Here is an 18716-nt window from a genome sequence, read left to right on the forward strand (position 1 = left end):
TGCCTTCGATAAATTCACATGGATAATGAACTGCCTTAACAAATAAATATCAGTTCCTATATGACTCAAGTATACTCTTTCTTCTGCTTCTTTAGCTAATGCAACTTAACTGCTGCCTTTGCAATAATAGGATCGAAGCAGCGTGGGGTTGGAGGCTATCGTTGGGATTGGTCGGCATTCCTGCAAGTCTCTTGATTGTAGGAGCTATTTTCGTAGTAGACATTCCTAACAGTCTCTCATTGAGCGTGGTCGTATTGAAGAAGGAAGAGCTGCGCTCAGAAGGATAAGGGGAACTGACAACATTGAACCGGAGTTCCTGCAGCTTCTTGAGGCTAGTTGGTCAATGCAGTGGCCATGTAGGTGAGAGTCGTTTCTGGCATCGATCATCATATCTCACCCTTCATTTCTCATCTCGTGAAACCTTGCTTGTTTAATTGAATGGTTAGGTTAGACCAGGTTTGCACGTTGAAAGTTTTGAAACGATATATCTCTCAAACTTGTGCATATATCTTTCTTATTATACATATTTCGATTAATTAGTGTTGATGTTATTAGTTCTTTTTAGGTTGAATAAGTGTATAATGAAGAATAAAATCACACGAGATGCGAAGTATATTTTTGGTGTGCACGAGAGTTGCATGGGGTGTGCACTGGGTGCAATTGATAGTTGACAACAAAAGGTTATTCGGCCTTGATCATCAATCCTGTATGTTTACTTGGTGATGTGATGCAATCGGTTCATTCGCAGGTGAGGCCTTCCGTTTGTCATGCCGAATAACCTTTTGTTGTTAACTATCAATGGCACCAGCACCCCGAACGAGTCCATGTACGTCGTGATTTTCCCCATTTTGCCTTAAGCAAGGAGAAGGCCAAGATCCTGGACCTCTTTACGTTCCTCCTCACCTTGTTCAATGTCGTCGCCTTCGTGTCCCTCTTTGTTCTCCACGGCAACATGGGGAAGCTCTTCTACGGTGTCGCCACCACCATCTCCATCATGATGTACGCTTCGCCCCTGTCGATAACAGTAAGCTCTAGCACCATGTGATACTATCCAGTTTGCGCATTATTGTAATGAGTGTATTAGTTCAAACGGAGGAAATAAAGAAACTGTTCTTCTTATCGTTGGTAGAATAAATTTAAAGAAAACTTCTTTCTATGCCTTTTGGAAAGAATACTTTTTTTTTCATTTTTTTTTTCTAGATTGTTTAGTGGATTATTGAAGCAAGAGACTCCACAAAAACTCCAAGATTCTGGTTCTCAAGCTATAAAGCTGATTCGACGTATTCTCCACTTGTGTTAGTGAAGTGCAGAGGCTGGTGACCTAAGACAAAGAGCGTGGAACATATGCCCTTCTTCTTGTCCCTGTTCGTCTTGGCACTTCATGGTTCACCTACGGCCTTCTTATTGGTGACCCCTTCGTCTCTATAAGCAGTTCATGTTTCGGTCTGTCCATTTTCTTTCCGCCATGTTTTTGGCCAACTGATGTTTCTTTCTAACTTTTGGTGGATGCATGACGAACCCATCGCAATTCACAAGTAACTTCTACAGTAGACGGTACCCAAAATTGCAATGCATTAATGCCTAGAGTTGGTAAAATATGAAGCAGAGAAAGTGGGAGCGACGTTTGTAGAAGAAAGAGACGGCACGAGAAGAGTACCAATTAGAAAGCAAGCAGTTGAGGAGGGTCATGACATAGGGAATGCCTAAGAACTCGTCTGTAGACTTGCTCTTTACTATCCTTTTGAATGTTATCCTGTGTCGTCAGCCAGAACAATATCATCTTGTTGTTGATTGAATAACCGAAATCGAGTCCATGTACGTCGTGATCTTCCTCACCTTCGCCCCAAGGAATGAGAAAGCCAAGACCTGGGCCTCCTCGAGCTCGTGCTCAACGAGTTCGCTATCTTCGCCTTCGTGTCCCTCTTCGCTCTCCACGGCATCATGAGGAAGCTTTTCTGCCATACCGTCGTTAGAGGTGTCAAACGGGTGGGTCGGGTCTGGCGAGTCGAATATGGTCCAACCCATATTGACTCATTTAATCCATTTTGACCCATTTTCATGCAATACAAATCTAACGACCCATATCCGACCCGTATTACTCAAACACTTATGTATTTAGACGAAATCATGGATATGTATTTCTTATAATTTGTTAAGAAAAATGATATTGCTAAAACATTTTTATACAATAAAAAATTAATGAAATTTTTACAATTTTTTTTATTAAAAAGACTTCGTCGGTAGCGACGGAGGATAAATACATTAACAATTTTTTATATATATTTCAATTTTATTTGTAATTTTTTCTTTCTTTCTTTTACTTATTAAAAAATAATAATAAAAAGTAAAAAACCAAAATAATATAAACAGATAAATGGGTTGGGCTTGTCTAGCTAAAAGGGTTCAAAGACACCCATTTATAATCCACATATAATTATGCTAACCCATTAACGTCCTATTTTGTAGAATTTGACTAACCCATTAACAACCTCTCGCTATCGCCACCACCATCTTCTCCATCACAATGTACACTGCACCCCCTATCGATCATGGTAAAGCTCTAGCACACCATGTGATATTATTCAAGGGACTACCGGTGAAAGAGACTCCAAGAATGATGATCTGGAATATAAACAACAGACAAGGCTTTCTCATCAATTCTGGGAACAACTCCAAAATCGCTCCGCACTCCGAAGAATTCGTGGCCTTTTCATCTTTGCGAAACTCTAAATGGAAACGCGTCCTGAGAAGCCCGGGTTGAGATTTCGTTGAATATCGGAGAAAAGCTGAAGATGATACTACCACGTTTTTCTTCTTACCCCTCAAGGAATCGATCTCCGGCGAACCGGTCCCCGCACGTTCCCGGTGCTCCTCTTTTCTACCGTGGACTGGATTGCCTGAATCGAACTACAGACGCGAATGATTCGTTTTCGTAAACCTTTGGAACTCGGAATTACTCTGGTCAATTTGTTATGTGCATTTTCACATTACCTTCTTGTAGAATCACGAGCAGACCATTATAGTATTTCGCATGAGCTTGCGCATGACAGAGAGACTTTAATGGGCAGCGCTGTGCGTTGAAGTTGTGCAATCAACTTGCCGTCTGATTGACGTCTGCCCGCATGGCAGACTACGAGCACCGGCTTCTGATAGTCGAATCAAGCACTTGGAGCGATGCGCAATCGACAGAGAAATGTACGAGGCACAGGGCAAGATACCAAAAAACAGTTGGACGCGACAGTCGATTTCTTTGCGATCAAGATACCAAAAAACTTTTCGAGGCGAACGGAAAGATTTAGCTAAAAAGTAGTAGCTCCTGCGTGTTTGGACCACAGAGCTGAGCTAGCGAAGATTCTCGGTCGGGTTCGATTCGAGTGTACAAACAAGTTCATGGAATGCGAGGTGTTAACTGACGATGTCACTGGTGCATATATCATCTAAACCTGCTCATCTACTTGTTTGTTCATCGGATTGAGCTGATCCTTCCCTGGGTCACGTTCGGCAGCTTTCCCTGTCTCGCCCATCATATCCATGGACCGGTCGTTGTTCACTCTCGTCTTGGGCTCGCCTTTGTTGTCACGGTAAATGGCGTACAATATCAGCTGCACTGCCCCAAGCCCACATCCAAAACCATTGGGCACCTGCCAGATCCCATCACACACACACACACACACACAAAAATCCTCAAATTCGTCATGATTTTGAAACAGATTTTGGCCCAAAAAAAAAGTGGCCTAAGGAAAATGGACGGAGAAAAAAAAAAAAATGAACAGCTTACGGCGACAAACGGGTCACGGCCGAGGAGGCCATAGATGAACCAGGAAGTGCCACATAAGAAGACGAATAGGGACAAGAAGAAGGGCATGTACTCCACGCTCTTTGTCTTGATCACCTGCCTCTGCACGTCACCAACACAAGGGGAGAGTAAGTTGAATCAGAATTGTTATTGAAAACAACGGTCAGCGCTTAAACAGGGTAACTATCACGCGGTGCTAGAGCTTACCATGATCGACAGGGGCGAAGCGTACATGATGATGGAGAAGACGGTGGCTGCAATGCCGCAGAAGAGCTTCCTCGCGTGGTCGTGGAGAGCGAAGAGGGACACGAAGGCGATGGTGGCGAATGCGCCGAGCACGAAGGCGAGGAGGCCCAGGATCTTGGCCTTCTCCTTCCTTGGGGCGAAGATGAGGAAGATCACGACGTACACGGATTCGATCGCGGCGCCGGTTCCATTGATCGTCGACACCAGAAGGTTGTTCGGCGACACGAACGGAAGGCCATACCTGCGATCAGATTAATAGCATCACATGAGCACGTAAACACTGGGGATTTGTAAAAGCCTTTTAAATTGACTTTGAGTTAAAAACTCAAAGTCCATTTTCATGTCATTCACAAGCATTCAAGTCCTATAGAAATCATGGATGGGACACTTCACCCTGCACAAGACTTTAACTGTAGATGGTACCAAAAATTGCAACAAATTAATGCCTAGAGTTGGTGCAATGTAAAGCAGAGAAAGTGGGAGGGCAGTTGGTAGAAGAAAGAGAAGGCACGAGAAGAGTACCAAGCAGAAAGCAAGCAGTTGAGGAGGGTCATGACATAGGGAATGCCTGAGAACTCCTCTGTGGACTTGCTCTTTATTATCCTTTTGAATGTTATCCTGCATCATCAGCCACAACAATTTCATCTTTGATATCGATTGAAATAACCCCAAAAAAGAAGAAGGGAAATCAGGAAAGGAAAAAAGCAAAAGGTTTCAATCTTTAACTTTCGAAATTAAACTTAGAAGGGAAGAAGAAGTCCTTCCCAGTTCCAGTTCTGTACCAAAGCCTAAAGCAGATATTTGCATACAAAGAGTTGGAGAAAAGAAGAAGCAACAGCATTTTCTCCGCAGAACAATGAAAGACTTGATCTTTTGTGAAATTTGCAGGGGGGGTTACTCACGTCGGCGACAAGAAGAGGAACAGAGCAGTGGCGTTTCCTGTAAATGAACAGAACCAGAGAAAGATAAGGTCCATCAACTCGAGAATTCCATAACCAAGAACACAAACTAGAACGAGACCCTAAAGATAAATGGAAGATTGAATTTGTGAAGGAGAAAGTCCAACCAAATTCAACATGAAAAACAGAGAGAGAGAGAGAGAGAGCACTTTTTCCAAGAAAACGAGAACCCACCAAAGACACCGAACAAGAAATGCAGAACATCCATTTCTTCTTTTGCTTCCCGAGCGGTTTCCTTGCAAAAACAACGAAAAGCCTCCCCCAAAGACGAAGAGCCGCTTCAAGTTCAAGAATCGTCAAGCAAGTGCGTGATTGTGGAGAGGGAGATGGGGGAACTTTCGGGGTTTATATAGAGATCTGAATTATAAAGAAAAAGGTGGTAACTAACTCTCTTTCATTTAGTCTTTCTCCTTCTTAGTTCTCTCCCTAGCAATGATAAACTTTCGTTCTTATCTATGGGGATCGAGAAAGGGGAGAGAGTTTCCTTCTTCTCAAAACTCTCTCTGTAACTATAAAATTGGTATTAAACTTTGGCTTGATGTTACAGGGGCGCAATTTCAAGCAGCACGTGAAGCGTTCTCCCCTTTGTTTTTCTTGTCCTTTTGCATTTCTCTGTAAACAAATTTTGCGAAGGCAGGTCATGCTGCTGAAGCAGAGTAATGGCGTGGCCGATCTTTTTCGGTTTCCGTTGGCAAAAAGAAAGCCAAACAAAGGGCATCGAGATTGGGGTCCATCCAATGGAAACCTGCTTTCTCATTACGCGTCCATCGTTCTGACACATCACATATGTTATCGAGAAAAGTATCCAAAAAGTCTTAAACCTATTGCATTTGTGCCAATTCAATCCTAAACATTTTATTGATGCCAATTGAGCCATAAACCTTTTAGATTGATATCAATTTAGTCGTAAGACTTTTTGCATTTGTACAAATTGAGTCAATCTAGTCAATTTTGATCCGAAATCGCTAACTTGAACTTTAATTGTCCTATGTGGTATGGTCGGCGTTGATGTGGATATCTTTTAAGTATGATTTAAATTATTTGTACTATTTTTAAATAATTTTTTAAAATATTTAAAAATAATATAAAAATATCCACCTCACCGGCCGTTCCACCTAAACAACCGACGTCCACGTCGGTGATTTTCGATCAAAACCGATAGAATTAACTCAATTTGTACAAATGCAAAAAGTCTTAAGACTGAATTAACATAAATCCAAAAGATTTAGGACTCAATTGGCATCAATGCATTAGGTTGAAGACTTTTTTTGACACTTTTCTCTGTGTTATCACCGAAATAATCATAGCTTTCCATTTTCTCGACGTGAAAATATTGACCTTTTTTTGAGCTTGGAAACGCAAAGAGGCGTGATAGACTCTTGCAATTACAAACACGAGTTCTTATTTGTATTTCTTTTGTGTGTGTGTGTGTGTGTGTGGGGGGGGGTGGGAGGGGGGATGATGTTGGTTTGGGGGTGTGGTTTGTTTGAAAGTTGAAAGTTCTTATTGTATTCGCCGACACCAAAGGTACAGATTTATGCATAGGACACTCGTGAAGTCATGTGCATCGAGAAAGAGTGCACAACAACGGGTTTGAACATATTTCGCATGGCCACGACGTGAAAAGGAAAGAAAGGAGGAAAGTGAGATGAACGATCTGAATTTACAACCCTAGCCAGAAAGCTAACAATTGAATGCTTATTGTCAGCACGTGAGAATTAGAGTTCACATGTAAAACCGTTGAATAATCCTATTGCATGCAACGATGCCGTAGACAACGTTAGGAAAAAAGCGTAGAAATAGCATAAACTTTTTGTATCGTTGCCAATTCGGTCCTAAACCTTTTAATTGTGCCAATTTAATCCTAAACTTTTTGCATTTATTGAGTCATAATTTTGGTTGAAAATCACCGACGTGGAAGCCGATCATCCTACGTGGCACGACTTACGATGACCGGTGCTGACGTGGAGATCTTTTTATTATAATTTTTTAATATTTTTAATATTTTTTTTCTTTTTTTCTTCTTTTTTTTTCGTTTTCTTTTCTTTACTCTTTTTTTATTGAGGGCCGGCGAGCCCTCGCCCGCACCCGATGACGGCTGTGAGGGTCATTGGCCCTCACTTGTGGATGGCAAGGGTCTGTCCATGACTCTTGCCGACCCACAGTAATAAAAAAGCAAAGAAAAGAAGAGGAAAAAAAGAAGAAGAAAAAAATCAAAAAATTAATACCAAATGAGCAATATAAAAAAATTATAAAAATAATATCTACGTCAGCACCGACCGTGCCACGTAGGACAACCGGTGTTCACATCGGTGATTTTCGGCTAAAATTAGCCAGACGTAGGGGTGTGCAAACCGGACCGAACTGGGACCGGACCGAACCGCAAGGGTTGGTTCGGTTCTTGAGGGGGGCGGTCCGGTCCCCTATCCTAATAAATGAGACCGGTGACCGAGCGGTCCGGTCCCAAGTTCCATGGTGGATGGGACCGGACCGGATCGCTTAGAATATATATATATATATATATATATATATATATATATAGAGAGAGAGAGAGAGAGAGAGAGAGAGAGAGAGAGAGAGAGAGAGAGAGAGAGAGAGAGAGAGAGAGAGTTAAATTTTTTTTAAGATAACCTAAACCTAATCCCCATCTTCATCCTTTGCTTGACAATCGACACTTACTCCACTCACTACACGTGAGTTAAGCTATCTTCATCTTTCGCTCCACCGTCGACACTCACCCTTCTCGCTCAACGCTAGCGTCTTGCCTTTGTAACGCAGCTCTCCTCGGTGCTCGCTCTTCTTGCATTTGCCTTTCCGCTCGCTCCTCATTAGCCATGCATGTATTCCAAAGGTTAATTTCTATAAGCAGCTGGTGTTAGCCGTCTCATTGGGACCGGACCGCTTGTCTTGATCGGGTCCGGTTCGACCTGGTCTCCCGGTCCTGAAAATTTGGGGACCGGGACTATAGATCCGGTCCCCGATTTCATACCGTAACCGGACTAGCCTGGACCATGCACACCCCTAGCCAAATGAACTCAATTGGCACAAACACAAAAGGTTTAAGAGTGAATTGACGAAATTAAAATATCTATGACTGAATTGATACCAATGCAATAAGTTTATGATTTTTGTTTTACACGTTTTTCAAGAATATTGTCAGTCGAGTAACGTGTTTCTCTAATTCAAGTTGTGCAACCCTAGAATGTTGAAGCCCTAACGTTTAACGAGGTGATCAAAGTTCTCGGGAGAGGAATATAGGAAGCGTGGAACTTCGAGGACTCCACAAGTCCAGCACGAAGCACAGGTGGATTGAACTTTCGTCTAACTTCCACATGAGTATTTACAATTTAATCCATGATTCAAGCCAGGAATGGTGCCGGAATTATTATTAACGTTCGGAAGAAGCATGGTGCGAATCATTTCATTAGAATCCGAAAACGCAATTTTCATATTCAGTCAAAAGTATAGATGATTGAGGGCTACAAACATAAAAAAAGATGAGGTATGGATCTTATATATCGCACTCGCGCGCGCATACACATATGTGTATATATATAATATCAAAGGTTGTTGTTTATATATATATATATATATCAAGCTGACCCCTATTAAACAACAAAATTCGAATTGAGAAAAGAAAAGGGGTTTCAATTACATGAATCGTGGAAGAAGAGCACGTAGCAATGCTGCCCTCCCTAAGTACCGTCAAGAGCAAAAGCTTTGTTAATCAAGTAGCTCTAGAAAAAAAAAAAAAAAGTAGCTCTAACTACTTGGAGCCGGTAGTGGCAGTCAACGACGGTTTTCACATGATTGGACCATCTAAATTTGGAAGAAATACCGAAAAAGTCCTAAAATCTATTGTAATTAAGTCAATTCAATCAAAAATTTTTTTATTGCCAATTGAATCTCAAACTTTTTGTATTTGCGTTAATTCGATCAAGTTGGTCAATTTTTTCCTTTTCTTTTTCTTTTTTTTCCCTCTCTTCCTTCATCCTCTAGCCGGTTGTCGGACTAGGTGATTGGCCAATGGCGAGGGCCGACGAGGTCGACCTCGCCATGGTTGGGCGAGGCGGTACCGACCTCGTCGTCGCGGGCAAGGGGCAAGGTCGAGCCTTACCTAGAGACGGCGAAGTCGCAGCTCACTAGGGGCGGGCGAGGTCGACTTCACCGGCTTGATCGAGGAAGAAGGAAGGGAAGAAAAAAGAAAGAAAATAAAATAAAAAATAGAGAATAACTAAAAAAAATTAATAAAAATTATCCACGTAAGCGCCGGCCACATCTTGTCGGCGTCGGCCACGCCACACCAACGATTTTCGGCGTAAATTGATTGGAGGGATTGAATTAGCGCAAATGCGAAAGGATTGGAACTCAATTAGTAAAAAAAAAATTTTTATAACTTAATTAACATAATTGCGATATAGATGAGGCTTCTTAAATAATTTTCTCACTAAATTTAGATGCATGGAGCGATCTTTACGCTCAGGAACGGCGGCGTCGCTCCACCATTCCATGCACGCCTAGTTTGGCCGAGTTTTCCAGCCGAGACTCCAAATTCGGCCGTGATTCGATTGCCAAGCGCTATGGAGACACGATGTACCTTGCTTTTTCTCTTTTTTGGACAGACGATGATGTACCTTACTCAAACTACTACTCTTGTTATTATACTTTTACGTGTTAGTTCGCGAAATTTTGCACGTGCTTCACATGCACTGTTTTGAGTACGTCCGTGGTGGAAACAACATGAATTTAATTTCTCACCAGATGCCGTCCCCAAAATTTATTGGAAAAGTTTAAAAAAAAATCATTAATCTATTATGCAGATGACAGTTCAGTCATAAACTTTTTATTTTAATCAATTTAGTCCCGAACCTTTCGACGACTTGCCAATGTAGTCATTCCATCTAATAACCTTCCATGTGGCCAGCGAACGGCAGAAGTGAAAAGGGCGAAAAAATATAGAAATAGAAATGAAGGAAAAAGAAAAAAGAAAATTTTTCAAAAAATGGCGAAAATCACCCACGTCCATGGTGCTCCTGCCATGCCGGACTAACATTGTTGGCTGGACCATCACGTAAGTGACTACCGGCTAAAATTGATCGAAATGACTAAATTGGTAAATCGTCAAAAGTTTACGACTAAATTAATTAAATTAAAAAGTTTAAGAACGAATCGACATTCACACAAATAGATTTAAAAATTATTTCGATAAATTCCCCAAATCTTTTGAGATAACATATGGTTAATGCTGAACTTACCATCTAGTAAAGCCAATTATTTTCTTTCAGCAGAGATTTGTTGGTTATAATTTCCTCAATGTTTTTTTTGTCTTTTGGTACGTTCTATTTACGGGACAAGATTCTAGGGATTTGAAGCATATAAGGTGGGCGCATGAGGTTTTGGCCAGAGTTTAGCGGTCCAATTGGAGGCGTTTCCTCTTGTAACGAAGGACAGAGCAATGCTTAAGAAAATTGGCACTCCAAACTAAAAATTGAATGTCAGAACTTCCTCCGCTCTGATCCCAATATCAGTGTTCCGTGCGTCCTGAAATATCCATTTATTTCGCGAAAAATGAATAAGTTAAAAAATATTCGCTTGAAATAATTATTCAACAGAAAACATTTTCATTACTGATAGTAATTGGTGTCTAAACATTTATGTAAATAATGAAAATATTTTTCGTTTACTTATTCTTGTAAGCAATGGAAGCCATCATTCCGAGAAATGTGGTTGATTTTGTTGTCTTCTGGATAGTTTTTTTTTTCCCTCCTAACTTAAGCAGGAATGATTCAACAAAATCCATGGAATTGATAAACCTCGATCAGGTCGAAAGCGGATGCATCTATCGGACCAGGGCAAAGTTTTGTCATCGTGCCCGTTGTCAAGTTCGACCCGCAATCCGAAAGATAGGACGTATCGAGCCAATCCAACTTTGCATTTACGGAACAGGTAAATTCTCCCGCCCGGCGAACATCGCAGCCGGTTTCGGATGTGGAAAGAATTCGGGGTTCCCCAATTTGACCAGCTTTGCCTGTTAATGCAATTTCATTTTATCCTTCGACCGCACATTCCTGCACTCATACATAGCATCAAAAAGTTCACATCGAAGATTAATTAAAGTATCGTATCATCACGTGGGATTCCGCAAACGGTGTACTTCTTCTAAATGGCTATCACATCGACTTTGGCCCCGCGACAGCGAGGCAAGCTTCACCTAGGGTATTCAATTGCCCAGCAATGGTGAGGTCATGGCCGGTGGGGGAGAGCTTCGCCCGAGGCCGGTGAGATCAACTTTGTCGGCGTATGTCATGTTAAAATTGCCTGGATGGATTGAATTGACACAAATGCAAAATATTTAGGACTAAATATGCAACAAAAAAAAAATGATTGAATTGACACAATTACAATGAGGTTAAAACTTTTTTTATCCGGTAATTTTTCCACAATTGATCTATTACTTTATTATATCCTTGTGCTTTAATAACTATAGTTATTGACGTGGTCCCATATTTACCTCATTAATTTTGAATTGGTAGTTACTGCAAGACTCAACAAGCGAGAGAAAGGTGTGGAAGAACATGTTTCGTGTCTTTTCTTTTTAACATTTTTTAATCTTGTAAATGGTAATTTTTTTTACACAAATCAAAACTCGAGAGGAGTACTATTTTGTAATTATTTAAGCTAATAAAAACTTTAGGAGAAGCATGCCGGAAGATTTTTTATATTTGCCTTAGGAAATAATCTTTTATTTTTTTCTGCTTGATTGGAGTCTGATGAAGCATTTTCCATTTTTGTTTTTGCAATTTTCAAATTCTTTTTTAATCATTTTGAGAGGTAGGACAATAAAAATCCATTGAATAGCTGCACATTCTGGACTTCTTTGTGAATTTGAACATAGGTCCCTTGTGTTGTAGCCACATTAATGATAGAAGAGTTATTCCATTACACGCGAGCCGATGATAAGCTCGATGCATGCACGTCACGCAACGTCTATCGCATGGATTTAACACTCTCACATCGAGATTATGATCCGCCATTCCCGACATGTAATCGAGCGGTCAAAAGTTGATCTCCACGATCTCAATTGATAGGCTCAATCTATCCCTAAATCGACAAAATCCCAACTCCATCCGCGCGCACGTAATGCGCCGACAGCTTGTGTGTAGAACAAATTGAGCTTCCCATCTAAAATCTTCCTTTGACAAAGAGTCAAAAGTGACAACACCACCTCCTCGTGCATGCATGTGGGATCAAAGACACTCGATTTGAGAAGGGCTCCATCTCAATCTTATGGGTGGTGAACTTATTGTTGGCATTGAAGCCTTGAATGTTATGATGCGTACGTTGCCCTGGAAGGGAGGAAACAAAGCCAAAAATGCCTAGAAACCTTCCCGTGGCTGAGATTGCACCAGAGAGTGTTGCGGGGGCTTAGGGCAACCAATGTTCCGGGCAAATAATCGAACTCGAAAGCTTCTGCAGTTTCCTGTCTGGTAGGCTATCTCAGATCACTGACATGGTTTTTTTTTTTGGTGGACTCTTTCTCACACTATTCAAAGCAATAATAAATGTGGGGGAGTAATAATTGTTTACTTTCCCTTTCACACATTCATTGCGCCGCATTTTGTGCCCTTTGGTATAAGTCACGCTACAATACGCGTTCAATAAGAGCCCGTGGACGAAGATGCCTCCATTTGAGCACTTGTGGAGTGACCTGCTTGGTGACGAAACTTCGAGCCCTTGCTAGAGGTACGTCATAATAAGTTAAAGGTTGCATGGGCGAAAGTGTGTAGCATCGAGTACCTCGAACTAGGGGTGTCAAAACTAACCAAAAAACTGACCTTATCTATTAACCGAATCGAATCGAACCGAATCAAAAATTTGTGCATTTTTGGTTCAATTCAGTTTTGGTTCAATTAATTGAAATATAACCATTTATTTCTTTTGGTTCGGTTTATTTTGGTTTGGTTCGTTTAACCGAACCGAACCGAAAATCTTTTTTTTTCTTTTAATTCGGCCTCCCCACCGGCGCTTCGCAAGCCTCGAGCTCCCTCAACACGCCAAAAACCTCCACCTCCTCCTGCTCCTCACACTCCTACCCACGGCCACCCGTGCCACCACGACCAATGCCACCACTGCCATCGTCCCCACCCCCATCCTACCCATCGCCCGCGTTTCCTCGCCGCCTCCACAACGCCGCCGCCGCTGTCGCCAATAAATCAAGACTTTTTCAGTAGGCTAAAATTCAAAATCAATCCTAACGAGCTTGTTCAATCTCGCTAACAACAACTATGGCGGTCAACGCAATTAGTTCAAAGCGGGCTAAGACGGGAACATTGAACGGTGAACCGCGAGCTTCTTCCAATTCCATCACCAAGAAAGGACCCACCCGTGACTTCAATTTCTCTCGTGAAACCTCCTAATCATCGTTCCGTCAAGCGGCCGGATCTCGCGAGGAGAGGGCTCACGGCCGTCGCTCAAGCCCTTGTCGGCCACCGTAAGGGTGGGTCGTGGCTGCGAGGGCTTGCGACGCCTTCGCCTTCGTCTGCGAGGGGCTTCGGGGTGCTCGACTACGCGATGTGCCTCTCTACGCCGAGAGAGGAGGGTGAGCAGTTGCGAGAGCTCGAGTGCCTCAACGGGTGGCTCCAGCACTTGAACTTCAACCGCCCGCTATGCCGGTCGTTGCTCGCGTCTGGTGAGGTTGCGGACACCGTGGGGAGGCGCGTTGGGGTAGAACCGGTGGAGTGGTTTTCTTTGCTTCGAACCAAGCCCGAGGCCGTGGGGGCTCTAAATTTTGGGGGCGGTGGTGATGGGCCGGTGAATCGGTTGTGCAAAAAAAAAAGGGGAAAATTAAAACCAAAAATCAAAAAAGAAAAATTGAAAACCGAACCGAAAACCGAACCGAACCGAACCGAACCGAACTAAATTGGATATTTGGTTAAGTTCATATTCGGTTCAGGGCGGGTTCGGTTCGGTTCAAGCTTTTCACCTTAATGGTTCGATTCGGTTTAGTTTTTGAAAAAACTAAACCGAACCGAACTATTGACACCCCTACCTCGAACCTTGGTGTATCCTATAAGTGCGTAGAATCGACTAACTCGAACCTTGGTGTATCCTATGGTAGTCCATATCCAACTAGTTTTCAATCTATCAACTTAAACCTTTTGAAGGACATCTCTTCCACTAAAGTCTTTTAGTTGGCTAGATTAATGTCGACCATGTCACGTAAGACGGTCGGCGTCCACGTCAGTAATTTCAAATCAAAAGCGGCTCGACAGACTTAATTAATAAAACGTAAAAATGTTTAGGGCTCAATTGTCAAAATTAAAAAATTTAGAACTGAATTGATAAAACTGCAACAAATTTATAACTTTTTGCTTTTTTGGACGATTTTTCCGTTTGGCTCAATTAATTTAATCTCCCATTGAAGAGGTATTCAATCTCCATTGTGATCCCTGAGATGAGTGGCATCCTAGCGATGGTTTGATGAGATTTGCCCCCCGTTTTCCGGTACACACCGTCCCAAACGATCTGTGTAGCTTTTCACGAACAAGTGCGCACTAACGTTGGAATCTTCGGAAGGCCACCTTTTTCATAGATATGATAATAGAAATGCTCCTCTCTCTCTCTCTCGTTAATGAATTTCCTTTGACACTATGAGCCATGGTGGTCGTTACCAAGTCCCAGCAATCTCTCTCTCTCTCTCGTTAATGAATTTCCTTTAACACTATGAGCCATGGTGGTTGTTACCAAGTCCTAGCAATCTCTCTCTCTTTCTCTCTTTAATGAATTTCCTTTAACACTATGAGCCACAGTGGTCTTTACCAAGTCCTAACAATCTCTCTCTCTTTAATGAATTTTCTTTAACACTATGAGCCATGGTGGTCGTTACCAAGTCCCAGCAATCTCTCTCTCTCTCTCTCTCTCTCTCGTTAATGAATTTCCTTTAACACTAGGAGCCATGGTGGTCGTTACCAAGTCCTAGCAATCCCATCATTTCCTTTTCTCTCTCTAGTACCTTCTTGTGACTATGGAAATAATTATGTCGTGCAACTGAAGACTCGGCCATTTATATGTTTTGACATGCACCGTGCCAGTTGCATTCAAAATGTCTCACATCAAAAAATTAGCGTGGTGCTTAGTTTATTTATATCTCATTGACTTAAACATTTGAATGAAGGTGGATCCAACTGGATATGTAGACAAGTTTGAATTCGGGCTCCATCTCGGTGGTCTCCCCAATATGTATCGGTTTATGGACTCGTGTATGACGTCCATTTTTGAAACAAACGTAAAACTCCTCTTCTTTTTATTCATGAGAATGAAAAGATTGCCAAACTCTGCTCGCAGAGTCTTATGGAATGGCCATGATCCGACAAGGGCTTGGGTTCACTTTGCTTTCACCGAAAGTGGAGCTCGCTCGTCGATGATGATGATGACGATACGACACGCAGAAAACGCACACATTTCGTGAACAGGAATGCATGTAGGGGTGTTAATGGGCCGGGTCGGGTCGGGTCGGGTCTCGGCCAGGCTTGAGCCGGCTCGAAATTTGACGGTGCCAAGCTTGACTCCTTTGAACCCTCTTCGGGCGTGGTCGAGTCGGGGGTTAGTTTCTTTTTTTTTCTTCTCTTTTTTTGAATCAAAATCACTTGACATGTCCGTCGAATGAGAGAATATAAAAAATAAAAATGAAAATAAGGTAACTAAAAAAGAAAATGTGGGTGAAAAAAAAAAGTCGGAACCGACCGGCCCAACCCGACCCGACCCGACCCGACCCGACCCGACCCGACCCGATCCTAATAGTATCAAGCTGGCCCAAAAGGCCCGAAAATTAGGGGAAATTTTCGGGCCGGGTCAGGTCGGGCCGAGTAGGGCCGGCGCGGGCTTTTTTTACACCCCTAGATGCATGAAGGAGTTCTTGGATTCTTGTGACCAAATTGAACATGATCACGTTTCTGGGTGTGGGTTTTTTTCTCCTTTTCTGTTTGTTTGGGGAGCTTTCCGTTGGCTGCACATTATCAAACTTTCGTGTTGCGGATGAAAGTGATGACCACGATATCAAAAGGTGGTGGAGGGTATCGGAAGGTTGGATTTATGTAGTTGTTTCAATCCAAGTTTTGGAGGACCAGCCTCGGATTCTTTTGTGAAGTTGCACCTCGCCAGCAGATTCCGTAGCCAAATTTGGCAATGGATTTGCAGAAATTATTTGGTGAGTATGTTATAGAGAAATACTTTTCTGACATTATTATTAAGGATTGTACAATCTCAATCGTAGACTCGCACATCGTCATCGTGTATTTTGCATAAAACACTAATTGATTGGGAGATCGTGTGATTAGAAATAATCGACACTGCTGTCATACTGTCAGGCTAGGAGTTTCCTTCCTATCCTATGTTATATGTACTAAATTAAATTTGATGGAACCTACCAAATTTAACAATCCATATTTAATATACTTGCTACATTCGATGAATACTCGCTTGGCTTTATGGATATGTATGATCTTTGAATATCACATTCCTTATCTCGTGGTTTTATATACGCCTTCATGTGTTCCCTCGTTTTGATATATTTGTTTGCTTCTTATTTGCATCAAACAACCAGTACTACATATGCCCATGCCTTTTGTTAATATGCACTAGCAAAAAAAGCATTACAAAGAATCAAACAATCCAACATTGCACGTTTGCAAAAAAAAAAAAAAAAAAACGGCATTTGAAAATTTTGCGAAATCGCCTCATTCTAAAAAAATTGAATTTATTAATGGTATGAAGATATTGTGAGCGTACGCGCGCGTGCACATATATAAAAGAGAAAATATTTCTGAGACTTGAACTTGTTTTTGGTAAGAATACTCGAGTATTCAAGTTGAAATGCTTGAGATATAAAATAGAATTTTACCTGGAAGAATAGTTATAAAACAACTTAGTGTTACTATATGTGGAAAGAAAACAAGGGTTGTGATATTTTAAAAGTAAAGGGCTCTCTTCACATTACATAATGGTATAGATAGGTTATATCCACATCGTGGTGAGATGAGCAAATTCGCATGTCAATTATTAAGAAAATTTTTAACTAAGGCTTCATTTGTTTCGAGGAAAATGAGCAATTTGAAAAATATTTTCCTAAAAATGATCGTTTATATCGCTTACAAAAATGAATGAGCGAAATCTATTATCATCTTCCACGAAAATGTTTACACATAAATTGTTATCCATTATGAAAATATTTTTCATTGACTATTTATTTCAAGCTGTACAAATGATATCTTTAGGAAATTTTTTTTTCGAATTATTCCCGTAACAAACGGAGCCTAATAAACAACTCATTTTCCAAAATTAAGTGTGAATCTTATAAAATACCGCTGCATTGCCTCATTTGATTAGTACCCATAAAGTTATTTGTAAAATGCAGAGGGTATGAGACCTAAGAGGGAGCGGATGGTGATGAGGCCACCATCCTTGCGATGGCAAGATATTTCGCGTAACGTTTTGAGTTATTGTATTGTAAACGGGAAAGCCTTCGCAAAAAGGTTTAGAACTAAAATGGCAAATAGCACACTGTCACGTTAGCGATTTCCGGCGAAAATTGTCCTGAAAGAGTCAATTGGAATTTTGCGCAAAGGTTTAGGGCTAAATTGACAAAATTAGAAAATGTAGGACTGAACCGGCATCCGTACAAATATATTTTGGATGGATTGAGTAATTTTCCCTGTCATTCCCCTTGGAAGAAAAAAACGTAACATCCAACAATTAGTTTGGCAACAACAAATAATTTGGATGGTAGGATGAAGGAAGCCCACTAGGGCTCGCCATCGACACGAAAATATCTGTTTTGGCTGCAGCTCACTTGCATTCTCTTGAACTAATCTTTTAGTACAACGATCTAGATTTGGATGATGTGGAATCGAAGATATATCCAAAGCTTATAGCATCCCACGGTAGTTTTCACATGTAACTAAAGGAAATTAAACCCACATAGAATCTCTGTCAGCACGATGTCGTCTGCTCTAATCGTTCGTGACTCACCCACATCCAGAGAGCCGTAAAACCCGATATGCGGATCTAACGTTGCGTGAAACTTATCTATTAATGCAACAAACTAGACTCGAGCAATGTGGGTCAAAGACTTGACATATCTGAAACTCAAATTCCATACTTTGTTTCTAATACCACTGGACGCAACTCATCTAGGCTCATCGTCAAAATAACATCGCTCGCCATAGTTGCAGTTCAGCCACAACCTCATGATCGTAAAATACGTTTTGCGAGTTTGAAGTTGACAACGGTTTAACGGGGCCACAATCCAGTCTTGAGCGATATGGGGTCGGAGTCCACGTGCCTGAAGCCCAGCGTCCCCACCCTCAGTTCCATGCCTCAGAAGGCAGCCCACACGTGCTCGAAGTTAAGATATATTTAATCTTTTTCTTCTAGAAAATTATCTAAAAAAATCTAAATTTTTATATTTTTACCAATTCATATCTTTTTTTTTTTCATTTTCTTTCGAATTTTCGATTTTTTTTTTTTTACTTCCCCTTCCCAGCCCAGATCTGCACTCTCTCCTCCTCCTCCTCTTCTTCGTGATATGCATTTCTACGTTGCTACAGTTCACCCACAGCCACGGGACAATCGAACTGGGAAAATGTTGGAAAAGTTGAAACCCTTCATCCATGTCGTTGGTGATAAAAAAAAAAAATCCATGTCGTCGTTTGGCCAAA

The 18716-nt window shown here is 41.5% G+C and overlaps 1 protein-coding gene across 3 annotated transcripts; it reads right to left on the bottom strand.

The window, feature by feature from the left end:
* Nucleotides 1–3247: 3247 nt before the first annotated feature.
* Nucleotides 3248–5341, bottom strand: LOC115735601 (bidirectional sugar transporter SWEET1-like). Of its 3 annotated transcripts, XM_030666956.2 has the most exons (6): nucleotides 5176–5338; nucleotides 4945–4981; nucleotides 4565–4660; nucleotides 4004–4283; nucleotides 3779–3898; nucleotides 3255–3641 (listed from the first exon to the last, which is right to left on the bottom strand). In XM_030666956.2, exons 1-6 carry the CDS (start codon nucleotides 5207–5209, stop codon nucleotides 3438–3440), a joined length of 771 nt encoding a protein of 256 aa, XP_030522816.1. In that variant the 5' UTR covers nucleotides 5210–5338; the 3' UTR covers nucleotides 3255–3437. The 3 variants fall into 3 exon arrangements, with proteins under 3 accessions (XP_048130453.1, XP_030522790.1, XP_030522816.1); XM_048274496.1 differs by lacking the exon at nucleotides 4565–4660 and having other exon boundaries at nucleotides 3248–3641; nucleotides 5176–5341; XM_030666930.2 differs by lacking the exon at nucleotides 5176–5338 and having other exon boundaries at nucleotides 3250–3641; nucleotides 4945–5033.
* Between the last annotated feature and the right edge of the window lie 13375 nt (nucleotides 5342–18716).

This window comes from Rhodamnia argentea, chromosome 2 (assembly GCF_020921035.1).
Source record: "Rhodamnia argentea isolate NSW1041297 chromosome 2, ASM2092103v1, whole genome shotgun sequence".
In the NCBI taxonomy this organism is placed as follows: domain Eukaryota; kingdom Viridiplantae; phylum Streptophyta; class Magnoliopsida; order Myrtales; family Myrtaceae; genus Rhodamnia; species Rhodamnia argentea.